At 45.4% G+C, this 22,837-nt stretch overlaps 6 protein-coding genes across 6 annotated transcripts; 3 read left to right on the top strand and 3 right to left on the bottom strand.

Moving 5' to 3' along the window:
* Positions 1-1,523: 1,523 nt before the first annotated feature.
* LOC310892249 (histone H2A.J) lies at positions 1,524-3,279 on the bottom strand. The gene has a single exon (XM_083819719.1). The coding sequence runs from the start codon at positions 3,197-3,199 to the stop codon at positions 2,810-2,812; it is 390 nt and encodes a 129-aa protein (XP_083675845.1). The 5' UTR covers positions 3,200-3,279; the 3' UTR covers positions 1,524-2,809.
* Positions 3,280-3,487: 208 nt separating this feature from the next.
* LOC310892250 (histone H2B 7-like) lies at positions 3,488-3,958 on the top strand. The gene has a single exon (XM_083819720.1). It carries the CDS (start codon positions 3,531-3,533, stop codon positions 3,909-3,911), a length of 381 nt encoding a protein of 126 aa, XP_083675846.1. The 5' UTR covers positions 3,488-3,530; the 3' UTR covers positions 3,912-3,958.
* A 1,254-nt stretch (positions 3,959-5,212) lies between these two features.
* On the bottom strand, positions 5,213-5,958 carry LOC310892248 (histone H1.01-like). The gene has a single exon (XM_083819718.1). The coding sequence runs from the start codon at positions 5,918-5,920 to the stop codon at positions 5,261-5,263; it is 660 nt and encodes a 219-aa protein (XP_083675844.1). The 5' UTR covers positions 5,921-5,958; the 3' UTR covers positions 5,213-5,260.
* A 12,652-nt stretch (positions 5,959-18,610) lies between these two features.
* Positions 18,611-19,796, top strand: LOC310892917 (histone H4). The gene has a single exon (XM_083821185.1). The coding sequence runs from the start codon at positions 18,654-18,656 to the stop codon at positions 18,963-18,965; it is 312 nt and encodes a 103-aa protein (XP_083677311.1). The 5' UTR covers positions 18,611-18,653; the 3' UTR covers positions 18,966-19,796.
* Positions 19,797-20,364: 568 nt separating this feature from the next.
* Positions 20,365-20,890, top strand: LOC310892912 (histone H3.2). The gene has a single exon (XM_083821180.1). It carries the CDS (start codon positions 20,398-20,400, stop codon positions 20,806-20,808), a length of 411 nt encoding a protein of 136 aa, XP_083677306.1. The 5' UTR covers positions 20,365-20,397; the 3' UTR covers positions 20,809-20,890.
* A 704-nt stretch (positions 20,891-21,594) lies between these two features.
* On the bottom strand, positions 21,595-22,139 carry LOC310892911 (histone H3.2). Its single transcript, XM_083821179.1, has one exon. It carries the CDS (start codon positions 22,085-22,087, stop codon positions 21,677-21,679), a length of 411 nt encoding a protein of 136 aa, XP_083677305.1. The 5' UTR covers positions 22,088-22,139; the 3' UTR covers positions 21,595-21,676.
* Between the last annotated feature and the right edge of the window lie 698 nt (positions 22,140-22,837).

Raw genomic sequence — 22,837 nt, 5'->3', positions numbered from 1 at the left:
TATCAAATGTATACAACCTGAATTGGTAAAAGCAGCTTTCATTTTGTCACCTCGTGACTGAACAGAAAGAACTCAAGTTATTCACACAGCACCTGGAAGGCATGCCCGTGGTGGACCTGCCAAGCTGCTACCAACAATTACCATTTGGCTGCATGGTGTCTGCTTTGTTCTTTATACCTGAAGTTCTGTGTCTAGACATGTTTCCTGAAGCCGTGGAGTGTCAAAACATTTAAAACCACCACCTGAATACTTAACAAATCCTAAAGGAATTACAGGAAATATTTTCTTCTTTTAGAGTTATAATTTCTTCATAACTCCTAGTGCGGGGTGAATATCCTTGTATCACTTTCTCCTCTAGCATTATAAGCACCGAAACACCAGAAAAATCACCTTCCAAAGTGTTCTGGCAGAACAGTGGTGCAGAGGCTGAGACCAGTAGCTTACAGATTGATTACCGCAACCCCCTTTCCCCAAGGTGTGGAGCATATTTAAAATACTTCGATATCATACTTCCTGGGTAGCTGCCTTGCCTGTAGTGGCCACAGACAGGTGTTTCCCAAGTGTTTCTGTTAGTGATATTGCCAGCTCTGTCATGGACCAGCAGCTTTTCTTATACAAAAAACACCTGAGGCAGAAAGAAAAAAAGATGTTGCTCAGTAAAGTTTCTAATAAAGTTGCTTTCATTGTGGCTTGGGGAAAGTAAGTGTTACATGGATCAAACATCATCATAAGTAAAAAAAAAAAAATAATCACATGAGTGAATTATATATGACTTCAAAGTTACCCTTGATTTTCTTGAAAGCTTAAGTGGCAATTTATATCTGTGTCTATATCTATTACACCTGGAATAATGCAAATTAAAGAGATGTGGGATTTTTTTTTTTTTAGCATGCCTTTATTCTTAATGTTGAAAATAAAGGTGAAAAAATATGCACAAATCTTTAATTTTGTTTTTAACCTATGCAATTCTAAGGCTTAATATATAGACAGGCATTACTGAGTTACTGATGAATCTAGTTAACCTACATTGTTCGGGGGAGTGTTTTTTTTTTTTTTTTTCATCCAGCATAATTTGCCTGAAAGCCACTGGTCTTTAATTACTGAAGGCTGGCCAGAACTCTTATCACATAACTCATTTTACCTCAGAATTATCTAACTTATAGGACACGTAGCTTTGGAGCCTCAGTGTGGTGGCAGCACAGGAATCACAACTGGTACAACCACTAGTAGCTAAGAACAAAAATAGGGAATGCTTCGAAGTGGACATAAGTATTACAGAGGGTAAAATTACAGATTTGAGGAGAGCATTGAGAGAAATAGGTAGTGCTTAGAATGAGACTGTAGAGAAAAATGGTGAATTGCTGGTCAGACAAAAAGAAAAATTCTGTGAGCCATAGTGGACTTACCCCTGCATGCAGCAAAGGGCAGGGGCCCTCTCCCATGGTTCCAACTGATTGCCATGTCCAGGACCTCGTTTATGATCTGATCCCACACCTGGGTACAGATGCCTCCAACCCCTGGGCTTTTTATGGCATTGCAATGCTTTAATCCAGCTATCGCAATCCTCAAAACACACAGACACACAAAGAACTCTCTGTTCTAGAGACTCAATATAAAAGAAATGTGCATGTTAGAACACATTTTTTATAGCATTGCAGAACAGAACCATTAAGCACAGATACTGCTACCATGTCAGAGCACTTTTCTGCCCCAGGTATCTCTCCTCCATTCTGTCTCTCTCCACAAATTATCCCCAATATCCCACTTCAGATATGAGAGCCCTACCTAAAGACCATCTCTGCTACAGCTGGGGGGTGTTTGCCTTGCTATAGGTGGTATTTTTCTTCCTCTAGAGCTCTGCTCCTCCTCCTCAGGGGATGGAGGGGACAGACCCGCTGCACAGGTGAGAGCTATGGCCTCACTGCAGTCACGGGCAGCTTCTGGGAACACCTTCACAAGAGGAATCCAGCAGTCTTTCTAATAATCCACATCAGAGAATCCAAAGCGCTTTCGCACTGTGTTCTTGGGTGACATTGGTGCCAGAAAAGTATAGGATTTACTCAAGTAATGCTGCCCACTGTTAACTGATGTAATTTAAAAAGACTTTCACGTCTGAAAATCCTGCTTAAAACAGGAACATATCACTGCCGGTTTCTTCTGAATGAAAAGATTCTATAGTTGGTGATTTACTGCCCAAGTCTGACTCTTTAAGGGTCCAGATCAAAATAAGCTATATCCCCTAAGGCATTCCAAATTCAATACCTAAATAACAAAGTACAGCCACAGTTAAACTTTTTTTTTTTTTTTAAATAGGCCAAGGGCCTGCTAAGGAAATCTTTCCTCATTGTTAGATATAGTTACATGGAGTCAGGTCATTCACCTATTTTCTTATAATGTACCATAGTGTTTTCCCCACCTTTTAGCTACCTCTCACCCCCCTTAATTTCACAGCATAAGACCGTAACATGCAATTTAGAGGGTCAATAATGTTGAACAGATTGAGTAAAACAAGTACAAGAAAAAAAGCATCTAGTACAAAACTGCAAATATATTCAGCTTTTCTTTGTTGAAAAGGATGAGTTATAGTTAAGTATCTGACATCTTATGTAGGAACCTAAAATTGAGACACTGTTACAGAGCATAGATTTAACTCGATGAAAACAAAGGTAGCATAGAAGAAACTAGAAACCAAAAGCACTATCACAAAGAAGCAACCCAACTCTTTTATGACTGCGTGGGTGGCTCTGAAAAGAGCCTTTGGGTTATATATTATGCTTTCAAAAAATCTAAGCAGCTTCGTTGGCTGAGCTTATTTGCTCTTAGCCTTATGGCTTTCAGTCTTCTTGGGCAGCAGCACGGCCTGGATGTTGGGCAGCACCCCGCCCTGCGCGATGGTGACCTTGCCCAGCAGCTTGTTGAGCTCCTCGTCGTTGCGGATGGCCAGCTGCAGGTGGCGGGGGATGATGCGCGTCTTCTTGTTGTCGCGGGCCGCGTTGCCCGCCAGCTCCAGGATCTCGGCCGTCAGGTACTCCAGCACGGCCGCCATGTAGACGGGCGCTCCAGCCCCGACCCGCTCGGCATAGTTACCTTTCCGCAGCAGCCGGTGCACGCGGCCCACGGGGAACTGCAGCCCGGCCCGCGACGAGCGCGACTTGGCCTTAGCCCTGACTTTACCGCCCTGCTTCCCGCGGCCAGACATCGCTCTGCTGTTAGCGCACAGAACCAAGCACCAACCCCGCTACCAAGAGAACGCCGAGACAGCCTCCCCAGCACCTGCGCCCTTGCCTTTTATCCCTTCCCTGGGCGGGATCAGCCCCGGTGATTGGCTGGAACCGGGCACGGCGAGGGGAGCCAATGCGAGACCGGATCGCGCCGCCGCCAATAGACACAAAGGAACGGAGGCGCAACAGGGTCCAATCGCGTGGCACGAGTCAGAGCCGCTGTGTTTGCATAACAGCCCTATAAATGCGGGGCGCCGCAGCCATCTTAGCTGCTGTTCCTGTTCCGTAGGAGAGGAAAGCGCTGTCAAAATGCCTGAGCCGGCCAAGTCTGCGCCCGCGCCCAAGAAGGGCTCCAAGAAAGCCGTCACCAAGACGCAGAAGAAGGGCGACAAGAAGAGAAAGAGAGCCCGCAAGGAGAGCTACTCCATCTACGTGTACAAGGTGCTGAAGCAGGTGCACCCCGACACGGGCATCTCGTCCAAGGCCATGGGCATCATGAACTCCTTCGTCAACGACATCTTCGAGCGCATCGCCGGCGAGGCGTCGCGCCTGGCGCACTACAACAAGCGCTCGACCATCACCTCGCGGGAGATCCAGACGGCCGTGCGGCTCCTGCTGCCCGGCGAGCTGGCCAAGCACGCCGTCTCCGAGGGCACCAAGGCGGTCACCAAGTACACCAGCTCCAAGTAGAGCGCCGCGGATCCTGTTTTTAACCCAAAGGCTCTTTTAAGAGCCACCCACGTTTTCCCTGAAAGAGCTTTAACACAGTAGCGTGTTTCAGTGTTTAATCGGCTTGAAAAATAACAAGACATGAAGATGAAAAAATACTGGTTTCTTAAATCCAATTATAAATGTTTGCACTACATGAAAAGATTAGTCTCTGGAATTATTGGTCAATACCTTTAAGCAGTTTAAGATGTGTTGACAATCACTTCAGAATAAATCTCGTTCCAATAAATGCAAGTAGTACCATTAAATGACTTTCACTTGATGCAGCACACCAGTTGATTACAAATAGAAATTAACACTTAAGAGCTTCATTAACACATCCACTTGGGAAAAAAAAAAAAGACGAATGATATTTTAAAAAAAGCCTTTTTTTTTGTGTGTGTTAGTCTTAGGAGTTCTCCAGGGTTATTTATTTTCTTTCTTTTTGAGAGACAGCAATTAAGCCTGAAGACCAAGAAAAGAGTACAGACCTGAGGCGGGACGGAGGCTTTCGGAGGATGAGGTTTCCGGGGACGCATGGACCGGGAACAAACTCTCGGAGCTGGTGCCGGCCGCGCCCCGCCTGCCCGCAGCAGCGCGGGCTTTTCGAATTCTCCCAGACGACCAATCAGCGGCCGCGGCTCCCCCCCTCAGCCAATCAGAAGAGGCCCGAGGCTGAGCCTCCGCAGCCGCGGGGAGCCCCGCGCCGCTCTGCCCGGGCTGCGGCTCCAGGTCCCCCGGCGCGGCTCGGACAGCTCCCGGCAGAGCCCCTGCGCCCGGGCTGCGGGGAGGACAGGCGGCAGCGCTGCCAGCCTCCCGGCCCGGCAGCTCCCGCTCTAGAAGCGGTGCTGTGAGGTCAGGCAGAAATTAGGAGGCGCCCCGCCGACGGCGCTGCCGAGCGGAAAGGTCATTGCCAAGGACGCGGGGGAGCCGTGCCGACGGCTACGGTCCCTAAAAGGTGCGGCAGGAGCTGCTGTTAGGAACCGCGCTGTGCTGGTTAAAGCACCGAAAGAAACCTGCGCGCCCCACAGCGACACCCGCCCTAACCGGTCCCTTTAACAAAGGCACCCCCTTGCGGTGCTCAAAAAAGCCAGCCTGCAGAAAGATTTTTCCAAGGGATCGCAAACTTTATTTTTCCCAAGTCTCCACGGCCGGAAGCTCGGCGTCCCGTCCTTCCCACAGCCGAACGCTCCGTCCCGCACGGATAACGGCGTGTGGTCAGCACCGCTGCGGGCGCGGAGCACGATGCCCGAGTGTTTCAGCCCTTTTTCGGACAGTAGTGGGTGGCTCTTAAAAGAGCCGTTGGTTTTAAGTATTTCCACTTCAATACTTCACTTTTTGGGCGCCGCCTTCTTCGCCTTGGCTGCTTTCGGCTTGGCCGCCTTGGCCTTGGCAGCTTTGGGTTTAACTGCCTTTGCTTTGGCCGGGCTCTTTGCTGCCGCTGCCTTTTTGGGCTTGGCAGCCTTGGTCGCCTTCTTGGGGCTCTTGGCAGCCTTCTTGGTGGCAGCAGCCGCCGGCTTCTTGGCTTTCTTGGGGCTCTTCTTCACCGCCGGCTTCTTGGGCTTCTTGGCGGCGCTGGCGGGCTTCTTGGCCGCCGGCTTCTTGGGCTTGGCCGCGGCCGCCCGCTTCTTGGGCGCCTTCTCCTTCACCTCGCCGGGCTTCTTGCTGAGGCGGAAGGAGCCGGAGGCGCCGGTGCCCTTGGTCTGCACCAGGGTGCCCTTGCCGACGAGGCTCTTGAGCCCCAGCTTGATGCGGCTGTTGTTCTTCTCCACGTCGTAGCCGCCGGCGGCCAGCGCCTTCTTGAGCGCGGCGAGGGAGAGCCCCTTGCGCTCCTTGGAGGCGGCCACGGCCTTGGTGATCAGCTCGGTGACGCTGGGGCCCGCGGGCTTGCGCGCCTTGGAGCCGCCCGCCGCCTTCTTCGGCTTCTTGCCGGCGGCCTTGGCGGCGGGGGCCGCGACAGCGGGCGCGGCGGCGGGAGCGGTCTCCGACATCGCTGCCGAGACTTCTTCCTAATCAAAAGAAAGTAATTGGGCTACAGTAACCCCGATGCCTGAATTTATAGCGAAGCGGTGATCTGTGATTGGTGCTTTGCAGAGCCCGCCTAACTGTTAGCCAGGAAGAGCTTTTCGTCCTCCGAGTCTGTGTTTCTTCGGAGTTATAAATTCATATTTTTTGAAAAATGCCTGCTGCCAAACCACCCCCGTTTCTTCGGGGAGTAAAGAGAAGAGTGTGAGGTTTCATTCGGGGGAGTTTCTCGCTGTAGACACCCACGATGAGAGAAAAAAGATGCGTTTAACCTCCCGTCCTGCAGCTAGGGAGACCCCGGGGAAGGCGAACTTTTGTTTTTCCTTCTAAATTAAAATAAAACCCCTAGTTAAAAAACCTCCCCCGTAATGCTGGGGTGTTCTTTAGGGGCTTTTCTCCAGATTAGGACAGGTACCGAGGGGGCAGCTTCAATAGTTTTGTCATAAATTGATTTCAAAGAGAAGGAAGTAACACAATTTCATGGCTGAGCTTTGAATATGGATAAAGAATCGGCTCCCTTAACCACATCTTAAACTATTAAGGATACTGTATTTCCACAGATTTTCATGTTTGAGGAAGATAAGAGACCTTCAGACGAATATATATACTACTTAGAAGTGTCTGGAACTTGTCATGGCTCGATGTCTTTTGTGGTGTGCTGTAAATGAATGGCAGGATTTTTCTTTTTTTATTTTTTTTTAATTTTTTTAATTGGGGCAGAAAACAGTTTGTGTTTATAAAAACGAAGCTGTTAATGTCTTGTTAATACACATAAATTCCGGATAAACGCATAGCTTAACGTCTCATTTACCATCCTGTATACTACTATTCTTTAAAACTTGCAGAAGTAAACAGATTTGCAGGGTAAAAAAGTCAAACAGGTATAGATACACAAATAAGTATCACACACTTCTTAAACATTAATGGAGCAAGCTGAAGCCTCGCTTATCCCCAAATAAATACAATAAAATGGAAATCTGGCCTCTGTGAGCAGAATGAATTAGACTATATTTTACTTACAAATGTTTGCATATAGACTCTTTTTTTTTTCCACAGTATTCAGAAAACCTGACACTCTCTTCTTTAAAGGCAAACAATCGTCAATTTAAGTTTTCTTACAAATCCTCATAATAGTTAAATGTTTTCCTGATAATCCCCATAAATAAGAATCAGCTTTTATTTTCATTTAATTATTAAATCTCACAAAGTGACAGCAGAAAATATTTTTTTTAACTATTTATGATTTTTAAGGAGCACTACGGATTGTTGTCAGTGTTTTTGGATTTAGTCAGAAGACTCCTTCACTGAAAAGATCAAATTAAGACCAAACCTAATGTTTTGCCCCATACTTTGTAAATACAAGCCATGCAAAACGTTAGTGCGCTATTTCAGAAGAGAAGCATTTCTTCCAGCAGTTATGAATTTGAGACTCTAAAAGTCAAGTAAAATGCTAGAAAAGGCCCTGATATTTAGTTTTATTGATCAAATGTTGAAGATAACATTAAATTTTTCTGAACAGTGTGTAGTTTTGGTTGAAATGAGGTATATTACAACGTCAGGGAGAAATGAGATACATTAGAGTAGCTAGAGTGAAAGCAATGAACTGTCATCTTCACTTGTCATATTCTGATTTAGTTCTGTATTTAATTGCCGTGTCTGCATCTATGCCAGCTAATAAATACATTGAAAGTGAGGAGAGGGAGGTAAACGCAGAGAAAGGGGAAAATTAGGCTTTTCAGTACCTTACTGTAAAAGCCAGACTGAATGGCACCCTGAATTGGGCTGTGAAATCTGCCACTATTTTCTTGTGAACGTGACTTCGTTCCCAGAGAAGCAACCAGAGCAAATCCACAGAAAACACAGCTTTTGGGATCTCAGGCTGGTAATCTAAATGAATAATAGGAAAAAGTTTCATGGAGGCAAAAAGGTCGTTGCGAGTAGTAAGATGAAGGCACTGTGATAATTTTCCAGATTGGTGGGATGAAGATGTCCATGCAGCTGAATCAGGCTGTAAGTGACACAGAAGGCAGAGCCAGGGTTGTCAGGTATTCGGATCTGCTTAATGTAATGCACACTTCTGGGAACAAGGCTGGAGGATGCTTAATGTACCTTAATATGTAGCTCGGACGATTTAGGGCTAGATCTCTACAAGTCAGGCTTGGTACACGCAAACTGGCCAGGACGCTGGGAGCAGCTGGGGCTGGGCAGCCCCAGGCACGGGTCTTGCTCCAGCTCCATCCCTCACCTCCGCATCTTGGAGCACGCTTCCCTCCAAGCTCGCTCTTTGCAAATGTGTCCTCAAAGCACCAGAAGACAACGTCCTCCCTCTCCCCTTAAATGGGCTGTAGGTTAGGGATGGAGACAGGAGGCGGAGAGAGGCGGTAGGGCAGCTCCGGGGTTTGCTCCCTAAGGAGCGGCTCTGGCCGGGCTCCCTCCACGCAGGATGCCGGCGGGTCGGGATGGCAGCGCCTGCCCCGAGCCAAGACCTCAAGGAACAAGATCGCCTCGGCTTTGGTAAGGGAAGATGGTGGAGAAGCTCCCGGTTTGGGGATTGCAAGGAGCAGAATTTTGGATTTCTCCCGGTTTTAGTTCTAGGTGGGTCCGGGTTAATTTTTTAAAATTATTTCTCTCCTCCTGGTGCTGACTATTTGGAGTTGCACTTCTCAAGTTCTTTGCTGCTCCCTGTTTTTTTGAGACACGTGAACTCTTGGCAGTTGGCCTCCAGCATTAAGTGTCAACATCCTTTATAATTTATCCTGCTCCTCAACCATCAAACCTGCCCTGTTCCGCCCAAAGCCTTATCCCTGGCCTACTTCTGAGAGCCGACAATTTTCTTGGTCTTACCAACTACTTCTACTGAAGTTTTAAAGGGTAGGCCTCTAGAGATTTAGGTGGTGTGAAAAAGTGAGTTGTTTTTTAAAATTTTCTTTCCCTCCCCTGAATGTAGATGTGAAAATTTTCAGTTAATCGGATAAAACCAATTTGTCGGCAGCTCTGACAAGTTTACTGGAGCTGACAAGCTTTTCTGGATATAGTTGTTAAATGCGACACTGAACCAAAATAGCAATTCTCAGTTTTTAGAGACTAATCAAAATCTACTTCACAAATAGCATGGTTATTGACCCAGGTGTTTTACAGATGAGAGAAAAAGATAAAGAAAATAATCATCTCAGCACTTAACTTAGCAAATCAATGGGTATGGAAGAGAAAACAATTTTTCAAACTCATAGAAAAATTTCTTACTGCCAAGCAATATTACTTGAAACAGAAGTTTTTGAGTGAGATAATGATGATAATGATTGATGGTAGTGATTGATGATGATGATTGATGATGATGATTTTTTTACAGTTTCCATGTGAAGAAACAGGTATTTAAATGTTACTCATTTTATACCAAATTTCAACCAAACAGCAAAGATTGAAAATTCTGCTTTTTCTCTTTCTCCCTTCCAAGCATCCTGTTCAAATGCAGGTTTTGTTTTTCTCCTGCTCAACACCTCTAACCAACCTCTTTTGTCTCCTTACATCACATAGACTTACTCCCTGAAAACAGAACTTAAATTCCATCCATAATCATGCAATGTATGCTGACTTCCTTCCTTGCCTACTAGTAGAGGTATTAGTAGAGGTATTAATGTAGATTACAGAAGGTACTACAAAATGCCAATGCAGAGAGGTCCAACGTAAGGATCTTCAAAACAAAAATAATTCCTATATAAGAAGTCATTCCTACAACTGTATAACAAAGAAAGTTTTGTTTGTTTGTTTGTTTGTTTTTTCCCTTATGAGGACAGAGGCTCCAATTGGAGGAAAAGCAGATTAGTTAGACATTAAACAGATAGAGACAGATTGGATTTACAGACTACAGGGAAGCAATCTGGATAAGACGATTAGCCAAATATAGCTAAAAGGCTACACTAATGGTATTTACTGTTCTTAGCATGGTGAAGACAAAGAGAAATAATAATCTTTTAATTTAAGTATCCCATTCTGTTGACAAAGGATGTTTTTGCACACATTTGTGTGAGCACCCAAAATTAATAATAAAAACAAACATAAAAAGATCAAGAGACATTAGTCAAGCTTCTGCAAATTTCTTGACATGCTATTTCAGCAATTGCAAAATTTATATACTAAGGAAGAGTTAAGATGTTAAAGAGCTATCAATAATAAAGTGACCAGTCCTTTACATATATCTCAATAAAGCTAACAAAAGTATGTCATTGGATGTTAGGGCATCATGGGTCCTAATAAAAGTATCTTGCCTTCTAGTTTACTACTTGAATTGATATAACAGCTTAGAAGGTTATGAAAAAATAATTTCCATTTGGTATAAGCCAAGAAATACAGTTCTAAAGATATACAAGAAAAAATTGACCCTTTGGTCAATGTTCCAGTCCAGACACTTGGAAAAACACTGTGAGCCATCTCTAAGAAAGTGAATATAAAAAAGTTCTTTTGCAGCTGTGGAGTGGTAGGATAGCCACTGCCGCTTTCTTTCTTCAACATATGTACATTGCCACAATATTTTTTAATCCTTGAGTTCAGGAACAATTCTGGCCACTGCTACACTCAAAGTAAGACAAAGAAATTCTAAGAAAGCGAACTCATACGCAGAAAGGAAAATAACTTTGAGGACCATCATCTGGCTGAGTTCTTAAAAGTCAGAATATGAAGGTAATGTTCCTACCACAATCTCTCCATCATAGGAGAATCTGGCTATCTCCATAGTAGAAGTTTTCATCTTTGCTTAGGTTCAGCAAAGCAGGATTGCTGTCAGTGATGCACTTGAGGATAACAACAATGATTTGTAAGACCACAGTGATTGTGGAATGACAGTTCAGACGAAGTTTGGAAAGTGTCTCTGAAGATTATCTAGTCCAAACCCCAAGGTCAAAGCATGGTCAGCTGGAGCAGGAAGACACTATAACTTCTCTGGGCAGCCTGGTCCAACATTTGACCACCTTCATAGTAAAATAAATAAATAAATAAATAAATAAATAAATCTTTTTACTGTTTAAGTAGAATATCTTGCATTTCAGTTTGTACCAATTGCCTCCCATCCTGCCACTGAGCAGCCTGAGAAGAGTTTGTTTCTGTCTCCTTTACTTCCACATCGGGTATCTACACATGGGTAAAATCTCCCTGAAACATCTCTCCTCCATGCTGAGCAGTCAGCTCTTTCAGCCTCTCCTTGTATGACAAATGCTCCTCCTATCTCTTTCTCATATTTGTGACTATTCACAAATGTTCTCACTCCAGTTATGTTCATGTCTCTGTTGCACCAGGGAGCCCAGAACCAGATGCAGCTCTCCAGACAAGTCTCACCAGTGCCGAGTGGAGGGAAATGATCACCTCCCCCAGTATTAGTTTGCAAACAGCACTTATTCAGGTTAAGCTGTGAAATTTATATGCAGATTAATGCTGAATTATACTCCTGCCACTTTTAACTTCTGGTTGTGAGATAAAAGTAGCTACTGCTCTGGTTTGGCTTTGTGGTCATGTTGTCCATGGCTGTAGGTTTTGTTAAGCTTAGCTGGAGTCTCAGCAAACTGCCACATTAGATAACAATACAAATCAAAACAAAACAAGAGCCCCACATCCACAGTTGATCAAAAGGTTGGTACAAGAAAGGCAATAACTCAGAAAAAATAAGGTGATTGGAATATCTAAGAGGGGTCTAGTGCAGGTCCTTTTTTTCTCCTACTCAGCACCTCTATCTTTCATGTGAGTAGACAAAAGAAAATCAACAAAGCCAGTCTAGGGAGAGGTGACTCCCCTATCTGCTATCATTGCTGAATATTTGCTAAACAGAAAATAAAACAAGGTTGTATCTTTTCATGAACAAAGCCCCAAATCTCCTTGTCTGCCTGGAAAACAACAGTAAGTCATCAATATGTCCTTTCTGACTTTTGAAAGCCTGTGGAACAGAAATGTGGAAACGTAACCACGTTTTATTTCTACCTTCCCTTCACTGAGACTGAAAATTACTATTAATACTTTGTTTTGTTTTCAGTAGAAGAAAAAGATGAAGCAGGTAAATAAAGGCAAGAAAAAATACTAGGGGCCTATCTACAAAAGTGTGGAGATGTAACCCTATCCATAGCTCTCATTAAGTGCCTGGAAAGGGGGAAAAAAAAAAAAAAAGTAGCTGAGACTATGCCTGATGCTATTTTCCCAAATGCACAAAACAGTGCCTTTTTGTGTGTTTGTGTGTGAGTCACATTGCAAATACTAATTTCAGTGTCAGAGATGTAAATTGAAACTAGGTCATCAATATAGAAAATCTAAATCTTACCCTTTCAATGGCAGTGAGGTTGTGCATGTTCTTAGGTGCCATTTCCTAAGATATCAAAGGTAGTTTTAACCTTTCATGCTGAGTGAAAGGAAATAGGAAGCTCACCTGTGATAATACTCAGTTCTGTTCCTTACCTAGTTGACCACTCTTACTCTTACGATCCCTAAAGAGCATGGGCAAGAGCTAAGCTGCAAGGCTACATACCTTGGGATAGGAATAACTCTTTGACATCGAGTTGTACTAGTTACCAGGTCAGCCAAATTCGAGGAAGATATAAACCTGCTCTGCTCCAAAATTAACTTTAGAAAGATTCTCAGTAGAGAATGGAATATTTCTCAATCACTGCCTAATACATTACAGATTTTCCCTCCATTTCAATTTTACCCAATTTTGGAAGTTTTTGTAAGCACAAAAAATATTATAAGTGAAACTACTAATCAGGACAACTTTGTCTAATACAAAACAAACATGTACATGCAGTGGGTACAAATTTATATTTGAATACTTAGGATTGTCATTTATGAAATTAAAATGTTGTGTCAAAAAGACTCCTGCAAGGGTCTATCCTAGGCATGGTATAATTTTATTATTGATTTGAATTATAGTCTACAGTGCACAACTAGAGGTGTTATGGGTGTCAACAAGCTAAAAAATGCTAGAATGATGTGGTACAGGTTATGAAGTGAAAAAATTCTTATAAATTGGAGACACTGTCTTCCCAAATGTGAAATTCACTTGGAAAAAAATATATCAGTTTTATAAATATTGGGCAATAGTAGTTGACTAGTACTTGAGTAGATCTGTATCTTTAGGTTATACCTATAACCTGAAGTTATGTACTTGTAACTTGACAATGAACCAACTATTTTATTAGGTATTAAGGATAAAATACATGATTATATGTGTAGTGAGTATACAGTGATTGTATCTGCATCACAGATGAAGAAGATCTTCCGTTGTAGTCAGGACTGGTATAGTCTCATTGTGTGTTTTATGCCTAGCTTTTAGTACAGAACATCAGGGAATAAGAAATGGAAAATAAGGAAAAAAAAATAATAAAAAACACAAAAGAAAGCAACAGTAACTATCAGAAGTCTAAGAAGTATTCTCTTATACAAAGGCACACACAATTGCAGGTGCCTGTCTCAAAGAGAAGGCTGAAAACCTGAAATTCCTTCTTGCACACCTAAAATATTAAGAGGAGGGGCATTATCTTTGCTGAGTGTACATTGTGGGAAGTACAAGACAATGTTATTTGCTGCAGCAAGTTAGATGAACGGAAATAATTTCTAATACAGAGTAGAGTGACACACTGGAAAATGTAGCTTGGGAGGACTGTGAAGTGTCCAAGAATCATTGACACTGAGCAACTGTCAGAAATAAAAGGGGTACAATTAACTGTTGATAATGGGTGGAGGGCAACAAATAAATCCTGATGTCTAGATATTGGTGATTAGCACAGAATTATACAGCAGAGAAAATCTGTGTGTGCAAGGGAAGAGTGCACTACACTTTGCAATTAGTAACATTTTTGGAACAATCTTCCACAGCATTTTCATTTGGGATCTGAGGGAGTATGGGCAGGATCAGCAGGCCATTAGATGTTTGAAAATTGGCTGTAGCATGGGGTCAAAGCACTGCAGTTAACAACTCAATGTCTGTGGACACTCATAAAGCAGAAGAAATTCCCAGGGCTTAATACTTGGTATAATTTGGTGTTTTCAGTAATAACCTGGATGACAAGACAGAATGTTCCCATAGCTTGTGTGGTAGACGCTAAGTTAGGTGGAGGGTAGAGAGACAAAAGTAAGATATTTGGTTCCAAGGGACTTTAATAAACTTGAAGATTGTGCCAAGGTAATTTTCATGCAGTTTGTCAAAAAAAACGCAAAGCAGAACAGATACTTGCATCAGCATGGTCTGGGAAATGACTGGCTTGAGCCCTCCTGCAAAGGACCTGTGGCTTAGGGTCATCTTTCCCAAGTACTGGGTGACACGGTGCTTAAAGGGAAGCCTTTTGCTGTGTCCAGAGCCAAAGAATAAATAACATTCTGTAAGCAGCTGGGGTTTCAAAAAAAAAAAAAAAAGGCAAAAAAACACAAAAAACCACCCACCACCCACATCTGGGTTTCCAACCAAAATATTAAAGAGACAACGACAAAAGCACAGCAGTATTGTCTGGAGACACTGACACGATGCATACCACCATTTTACAGACTTGGCTTCCTCCAAAAACAGACAGCCCAAGACAAAATTCAAGACATTTCTACAGGCATGCCTACAGTAGATTCATTTCTTGGAAAACTATGCCCCAGAATGACTGCTAGGATTGAACAGTACTTTAGCTGCTTTTAAATATTTACAACTGCATGGGAGTTGGCAGAGTTCAGCAAGAAAACTTACTGCCCAGTGCAGCTCTGCAGGATCCCAGGCAAGGGAAAAAAATTAAGTCTCTGCTATGTAGGAAACTTCATGCTTACAATGTATTAATGAAAGTTTTCTCTAGTTTAAACAATGGTCAATATATCAGGAGACCTGTGCTGCTTCAAACGCCAATTTAGAAAACAAAGTAAGAATTTGAGAGAAGCAGTTAAGTATCAGCAGAGTTGTTGAGCAGGTGGTTGGCTGCCCCTCACCTGAATATAGGAACAGATATGCATGGTGTGCTCCAGAGCTTTGACCTCCATCGACCATCCTGCTCCTGGAAAACCACTTGAAGCAACTGTTGGTGAGATCTGACTGGGCTCAATCCTTTGTTTTCTTCCTGGAAGAAGCCCCGAGCCCAGGGAGGACAACATGGATGGGTAAGGTTGTACCTGTCCCCAGTCTCAACTTATTGTCCGGTCCCTTCTCTGCTGTTTCCTAAGACAGCTTCATGTGAGGAACTAGGTACGCTAATATCTTCCCAACTCCCCAGTACTGGTCGAGGAGCTCCTCCAGCCTTTCTTCATAGAGGTATTCAGCTACACCAGCTATTCAGTTAACCTGCCAGCACCAGCCCATGCCTAGGTAGCCTGGGGCAATTGCCAGGCTGCAATCACAAGTGGACGTCTCCTAAGACTGTAGAATCATAGAATCATACAAACACAATGTTGGAAATGACCTACAAGATCATCTAGTCCAACCGTCCTCCTATCACCAATACTACCCACTAGGCTATTATATAGTGTAGTGACAGGGGAAAGAGGTACCTCTATATTTCAGCTAGCCTGCAGCTGGTGTATGGTGCGATGGGGACAAGGCCCGTGGAAGCCTTCTCCTTACAAGGAGATTCACTACTCCAGAGGCATGCTAGTCTGACCATGAACTTCAGTCCTGAGAGGTGTTATGTCATTGTGTGTGAGAAACACCCTACAAAGTGTGTTTTTGTAATTCTAGCACAAACAGTCCTACCTGGGCCTCCGAAGCCTCGTAACCTGTAGAAAGACTACACAAGCTGCAGGTCTCCCCATCTTCTTCAAGGTGTCCTTGTTTTCTCCCAGCATTTGCACCCCAGACTTCATTCTTTTTCTTGACTGGTGATTGTTTTGGCTGAATCTTGGGGTTGTTAGCACAGCATACAGGACATTTTTTGGTTTGCTATAATTTGAATTTTTGGTCCAAATTGAAAAGAGTTTCAGACTATCTACCATGGCATCAGCACCAAAGTGTGTTCCTTCATTCTTGCTTTGCCAATTATTTAAATCTGCCCCTAAGGTGGTCCCAAATAATGTGGGGCTATTCTTGAATTCTTGTGTTAGTACTGTCCAGCGTATTTGAGTCATTTTTCCTGTTGTGGGATTTTCCCATTCAAAAGCAAATGTAGTCTGGCTATCAGGCTCCAGGCGTATACAAAAGAAGCCATCTTTAAGATCCAATATTGTGAAATAAAAATCTTTTTCAGATAGTGTTGTTAGAAGGGTATATGGGTTTTGAACTACAGGGTGGATGTCTTTGGTTATTTTGTTTATAGCTCGCAAATCTTGCACAAATCTGTATTCACTGCCCTTTTATTTATTTATTTATTTATTTTTTCCAGCAGTATTGGGGTGTTGAAGCTAGATTGGCATTCATGGATTAGTCCATAAGATAAGAAATTGTTTATCAGAGGCTCCAGCCCCTTCCTTGCTGTAAGGAAGTTGTTATATCCCAGTTGTTATAAACCTTGTAGACTTTGTCGATCATATAGGATTAATTGCCGATATTGTTCTATTAATCGCTGACCCCTGCTAGTATTTGGGTCCCACTTAGGATCTTTTGTAACAGGTAATAGTTCTTCTACATCCTCTCTCAGGTACAAGTTCTTTGTTTCTGCCTGAGCTTTTTCTACAACTATTCTCTTTTCTTCTACAGTCAACAATGTATTTAACAGGGCTTGCATATCCACCCAGTTAGGGTTATGAGAAATCATAATACCTTATAACAACTGACACATTTCTGTTGGATTCTCCCTGTAAGGCCCGACAGAGTGTTTCCAGTTTAACAAATCCAATGTTGTAAACAGAACATGAACAAAAAGAGATTCTCCTCCTGGTCCCACTTTCTATCTTAACAGAGCCTGGATAACTGGTCCTGGCCCTACCCTTTGTCCTGAGCTTTGTCATGAGCTACAGGCCTCCCTATTTTCTTCAAGGTTTCCTTGTTTGATTGTTTTCCAGCTTTGGGACTACACATTCACAGCTACTAGTTTGAAAACTATAGACACTTTTCTAGAAGTTTATTTGTATGTGTTCATACCATAGGAAGTCTAACTTTTTTTCCTTTTCCTAATATTGATCTAAGAGTTGATGCTTGAAATGATTTTTCCATTTCACTAATGATATTAATTTTATTTTTAAGGTCAGGATTAAATTAAAAACTGTGTATTCTAATTACTTACTCTGAAGTTATCAATGCATACATAAAACCCTCCAGCCTTATCAAATAGTGCGAAACACATATGAAAAACTACATTAGATAACTAGAGGGTGAAAAAAAAAAAACCAAAAAAAAAAACACAACACAAACAGAATATAAGTGTGGCAGTCAAAATCTTACAAATGGAAACCAAAAAATCCAGAGTACCTATAACATGCATAGATAGCAAGTGTTGCCAGCACACCAGAGTCATTTGCTTCTGTCTCACAGAATTAAATCGGTCTTGATTCTGTCTTGCTGTGAATCTTTCCTTAGTATGCATTTGTACAAAACATTAAAAAAATGTTAAATGCTCTTGCAAGAGCACTGTCACTACTAAGTATTGGCTGATGTTGGGGAGCAGAAGTGAAAGCCTTCTGAAATGTCTTCTGTTGCTAGCAAGGCACTACTAAATGAAATAAAGACAGTATGACCTATCAAACAAACAAAAACCTTACACGGTACTGGAATCTTCCTTTAGGTTAGTAACAGCAGAAAATGCCCAAGCTTGTTTAGTGTTTTGTGTCTTGACAGGAACTGAAGCAAGTATAATACTTGCAATCATGATAATGAATACATATATACATTTTTATTTTTTTAAATATTTTTTAAAGTCCCAGTATTGTACTTACATTGCCTGTTAAGTCCTCCCAAGTAGAGAAAGAGGGTATTAATAAGACCACAGCAAATCTACAGGAATTTAGATTATACCAATATATCTAACATTACTTGGTACCTCTGGAACAGCAAGCACAGTTGGTACACCTTAGAGAAAAACTGTGAATGCTTCTACTAGGTGTAGTGTAGCAGTTGATTAGAAGGTTTCAGTGAGGGGTGGTGACACAGGAAGACAGGAAAAACAAAGATAATTCCCCTGTTTTTTAGTATACTGCTTTCCTGCGGTAATGCATGTTAGATAAAAAAAAAGAAAAAAAGAAGAAGAAATTCAACTTAGTAGTAATAATGGAAACATGATAAAAGATAAGAAAAAAGTGCTCTAATTAGTAAGTGCAAATAAGCAAAATAAATAAAGGTGATCACCTAATATAAGTATAAATAAATAAATAAAAAGATTCAATTCTGTCTTCTGGTTAATGTGTGTATATAGACTCAAACTTACTTATGTAAAAATGGGGAAAGAGTATTACAGTCGCCTTTTTAGAAACGAGAGCTGGAAACCAAAAGGCAAAAGCAATATTAGAAAATTTGTCAGCACAAATATTGTGAAAAATCCTCCAAAGTACAAAGCCAGTCTGGCAAGATATGAAAACATTAAAACTTTTGAAGAAAAGTTCATCAATCTGTAAATATAAACAAAAGAAACCAATAAACGAACAACAGGAATAAATTAATAGTTCCAAGTAACTTAAACAAACCTCAGTCAGTGAGAGAGAATAGAAAGCAAAAAAGGCGGGAACCCCGCCCCTTGCCTGCGCAGTCCCCAACCAGGTCGGACCCCGCGCTATAAAGGGCGCGGCGCGGCAGCGGACCGCTCACAGCTCGGCTCAGGCAGCAGCGGCAGCGCCATGTCCGGCAGAGGCAAGGGCGGGAAGGGGCTCGGCAAGGGGGGCGCCAAGCGGCACCGCAAGGTGCTGCGCGACAACATCCAGGGCATCACCAAGCCGGCCATCCGGCGCCTGGCGCGGCGCGGCGGCGTCAAGCGCATCTCGGGGCTCATCTACGAGGAGACGCGCGGCGTGCTCAAGGTGTTCCTGGAGAACGTGATCCGCGACGCCGTCACCTACACCGAGCACGCCAAGCGCAAGACGGTCACGGCCATGGACGTGGTCTACGCCCTCAAGCGCCAGGGGCGCACCCTCTACGGCTTCGGCGGCTAAAGCGCGCAGGCAGCTCTCGGACCCTCTCGACACACCCCAAAGGCTCTTTTAAGAGCCGCCCACCTATTTCCGAGAAGAGCTGTGTTGCTTTAGAGGTAGTAAAAGAAAGTACCATGTATCTACGTTTTGTTCAAACTTGCTATTTTAATTCATAATTTATTTGCTAAGGAGCCTTAAGCGAAAGCATTCTTAAGGACCCAATTATTGGTTATTTTCATAATAAGCAAGTTAATTCTGAAGTGGACAAGAGAATATATAGTGTAATTGATTTCCCTTTCATCAGTGTAACGGAAATCTTAAGGTTAGGATTGGCTTATTTTCTGAAAAATACATCGAATATCAAAGGGAAGCCCCCTGAACTTACTGCTCCAGGCTGTTGAACTAGCCTGGGAGCAGGTCTGCGCTGCCTAGCAGAGGCCTCCTGTGCAGGGCAGTTGTTTTCAAACGCTGAGTAAACAAAGACTGGATGTAGGCAGCTATTTATATTTAAATCACCCTGCTCCCTGCGCTGCCTTACAGCAAATGGAAGTGTGCCGGGGGCAGAGGGGTGCTGGAGGAGGGGGAGGGGACATATGCCCACAGCTGCTCGTCCCCTGAACACCTCATAAACTTGCAAATACTGGAATGACCCCAGGTGTCCGAACGTATTTTTGAGAAATTATCCCCAAACGCTCTGTATGTCCAGTGTCTTAAAACTTGTAAAGTCTCTTCTTTCAAGGCAATGCCTGAGCAATTCCGTGCATCCAGTTTTCATCACTGCTCTTCATTCCACCCGAAAACCCCTCCCTGTTTCAGGATCTCTCCCGGCTGGGGAACGTAGCACAGAAATAAGCGTGATTTTTATAGCAAGCTTCATAGTAATCTCTATGCTAAAAAAATTCTGTGTGTTCAGAACCTCATTCCTTGGATTAGAGCATCTTCAATTACAGTTTATATCGGTTGGAAGGCATCTAGCACACACGATGCGGTGTTAATTTATACCAGCCAAGGATTAAGTTCTCTTCGTGAGAAAGGATCTGTTACAAGGGAAAATCTGCAGCACGCTTCATGTTCAGAGCTCGGTTCCAAGTGAATTGAAAGAAAAGGAACGTGAATCTCCCATGCCCTTGAGAAAGCGCAACAACTCCTTTCCCGCAGACCGCTACAGGTCTCCATTTTGGAGATACAACGCGGCGATCTCCTTCCGCAAGCAACAGACGCAGCTGAAAGCAGCAGCGGCGAGCCCGAGGAGGGGGAGGGCAGGCGCCGCCGGCCGGTTGGCGAAGAGGCGCGCTTCCGAGGCGGGCTTTTTGAATTTGAAAGCACCCAATGGGACCGGAGCATTCCTGCCAGCCAATCGAGGAGCGGGGCACGCTATAAGAGCGGCCGCGGAGCCGCAGCGCTCCCGTCGCACGGCTCCCCTCGGCAGCGGCGGCTCGGTGCCTGGCGGGCGATGGCGCGCACGAAGCAGACGGCGCGTAAGTCGACGGGCGGGAAGGCGCCCCGCAAGCAGCTGGCCACCAAGGCGGCCCGCAAGAGCGCGCCGGCCACGGGCGGCGTGAAGAAGCCGCACCGCTACCGGCCCGGCACGGTGGCGCTGCGCGAGATCCGGCGCTACCAGAAGTCGACGGAGCTGCTGATCCGCAAGCTGCCCTTCCAGCGGCTGGTGCGCGAGATCGCGCAGGACTTCAAGACCGACCTGCGCTTCCAGAGCTCGGCCGTGATGGCGCTGCAGGAGGCGAGCGAGGCCTACCTGGTGGGGCTCTTCGAGGACACCAACCTGTGCGCCATCCACGCCAAGCGCGTCACCATCATGCCCAAGGACATCCAGCTCGCCCGCCGCATCCGCGGGGAGCGCGCCTGAGGCTCCTGCCCAGCCCTTCCCCCCTCTTCTGCTCCGGCAGAGGAGGCTGCACTCAGACCCAAAGGCTCTTTTAAGAGCCACTCCATTCTCAAAAAAGGCTGTTATTACTTACGTTTAACGGGGACGTTATATTAAATGTAAAATCGCTCTAAATGCATGAAAAACTGATTTCCTCAGTGGGATTGATTATAGTACATATTATGGATAATAGAAGCTTGCATACCAAAAGCTTTCTAAAATCAGTTATAATCGGGCATAAACTAGCTCTAGGTTATTGTGGGATTTCTAGAACAAATAGATGTGATGTTACTAGATGTGATAGTAACTGCTCTAAGAACATGGTAATTAGCAAAACCATTACACTGTGCCTGAGGCTCCTGCCCCCCACCCCCCCCCCGCCGTCATCAGCCCCTGTGTCAACAGCTTTTTATTGTGCCTGGAGTTGCTCTTAAAGAGCCTTTGGGTTTGGTGGTGGTGGGGCAGGAGCCTCAGGCACAGTGTAATGGTTCTGCTAATTACCATGTTCATAGAGTAGTTAGTATTAGTAGATGTGATAGTAACTATCACATCTGTTTTTTTCTACAAATCACACACAATAATCTATAGAATAAAGCTAGTTTATGTCTGATTTTGGAAAGATTTCGGTATGTAGGCCTCCATTGTCCAGGATGTGTACTATAATTAATCTCAGTGAAAAAATTAGCTTTTCATGAGTTTTCAGGAAATTTAGAACTTAATATAACGTCCCCGTTAAACGTAAGTAATAACAGCCTTTTTTGAGAATGGAGTGGCTCTTAAAAGAGCCTTTGGGTCTGAGTGCAGCCTCCTCTGCCGGAGCAGAAGAGGGGGGAAGGGCTGGGCAGGAGCCTCAGGCGCGCTCCCCGCGGATGCGGCGGGCGAGCTGGATGTCCTTGGGCATGATGGTGACGCGCTTGGCGTGGATGGCGCACAGGTTGGTGTCCTCGAAGAGCCCCACCAGGTAGGCCTCGCTCGCCTCCTGCAGCGCCATCACGGCCGAGCTCTGGAAGCGCAGGTCGGTCTTGAAGTCCTGCGCGATCTCGCGCACCAGCCGCTGGAAGGGCAGCTTGCGGATCAGCAGCTCCGTCGACTTCTGGTAGCGCCGGATCTCGCGCAGCGCCACCGTGCCGGGCCGGTAGCGGTGCGGCTTCTTCACGCCGCCCGTGGCCGGCGCGCTCTTGCGGGCCGCCTTGGTGGCCAGCTGCTTGCGGGGCGCCTTCCCGCCCGTCGACTTACGCGCCGTCTGCTTCGTGCGCGCCATCGCCCGTCACTCACCGCCGCCCTCTCTGAGCCTCCGGCACCGAGCAGTGGCGAGAGCGCGGCGGCGGCGGTATTTATAGCCGAGGGCCCCCGCCCATTGGACGCCCGCGGGAGGCCGGCTGCCATTGGCCGAGGCGCGCGCTCGAAAAGCCCGCGCTTCGGGGCCGGGAAGCCCGCCCGCCTGCCCCGCCCCCCGGGAGCCGGCAGCGCCTGCCGCTGCCCCCGCCCGCCGCAGCCAGCCCCGTGCTTGAGCGCTCCGCTCATCTCCGCGGGCGGGCCGGCCCTCCGGAGCTTTTACGCGCCGGCTGCCGTGCTGCCCAAGGAGAAATGCGGGAGCCGCCCCCACGAGTAGCGGCGTGGGAGGCGTGCAGCCTGGCAAGGCCGGCAGACGCGGATGCTGGGGACGGGAGCAGCACGGCCCCGCCGCCCGCGCCTCCTTCTCTTCCCCACCGCTCCCTTGCGCGGGTCCCTCTCCTCCCTCCCCCCGCCCCGCGCACACATTAGGGCTGCTGGAAAAAAAAATGTGGCTCGGCGGCCTCTGTCTCTCCCGAGAGATCGCTGCTTCTGCTCTTTCACCGACCGCTGCCGGTTCAGGGCCACGACACGACCCTCCCAGGCTTAGCCCGCGGCCGCCGTTCCGCCACCGCGAACGCTTCCTGGCTGCTGCCCCCCCACAGCACACCCCCCCCCCTCGCCTTAAGGCCCTGCCCCTCGCGGGGAAACGGGGACGCGCTCCGAGCCGCCGAGCGCC

This window comes from Anser anser (assembly GCF_964211835.1).
Source record: "Anser anser genome assembly, chromosome: 1".
In the NCBI taxonomy this organism is placed as follows: domain Eukaryota; kingdom Metazoa; phylum Chordata; class Aves; order Anseriformes; family Anatidae; genus Anser; species Anser anser.
Note: the sequence above shows the minus strand (reverse complement) of the source record. Positions and strands in the feature narration are given on the sequence as shown.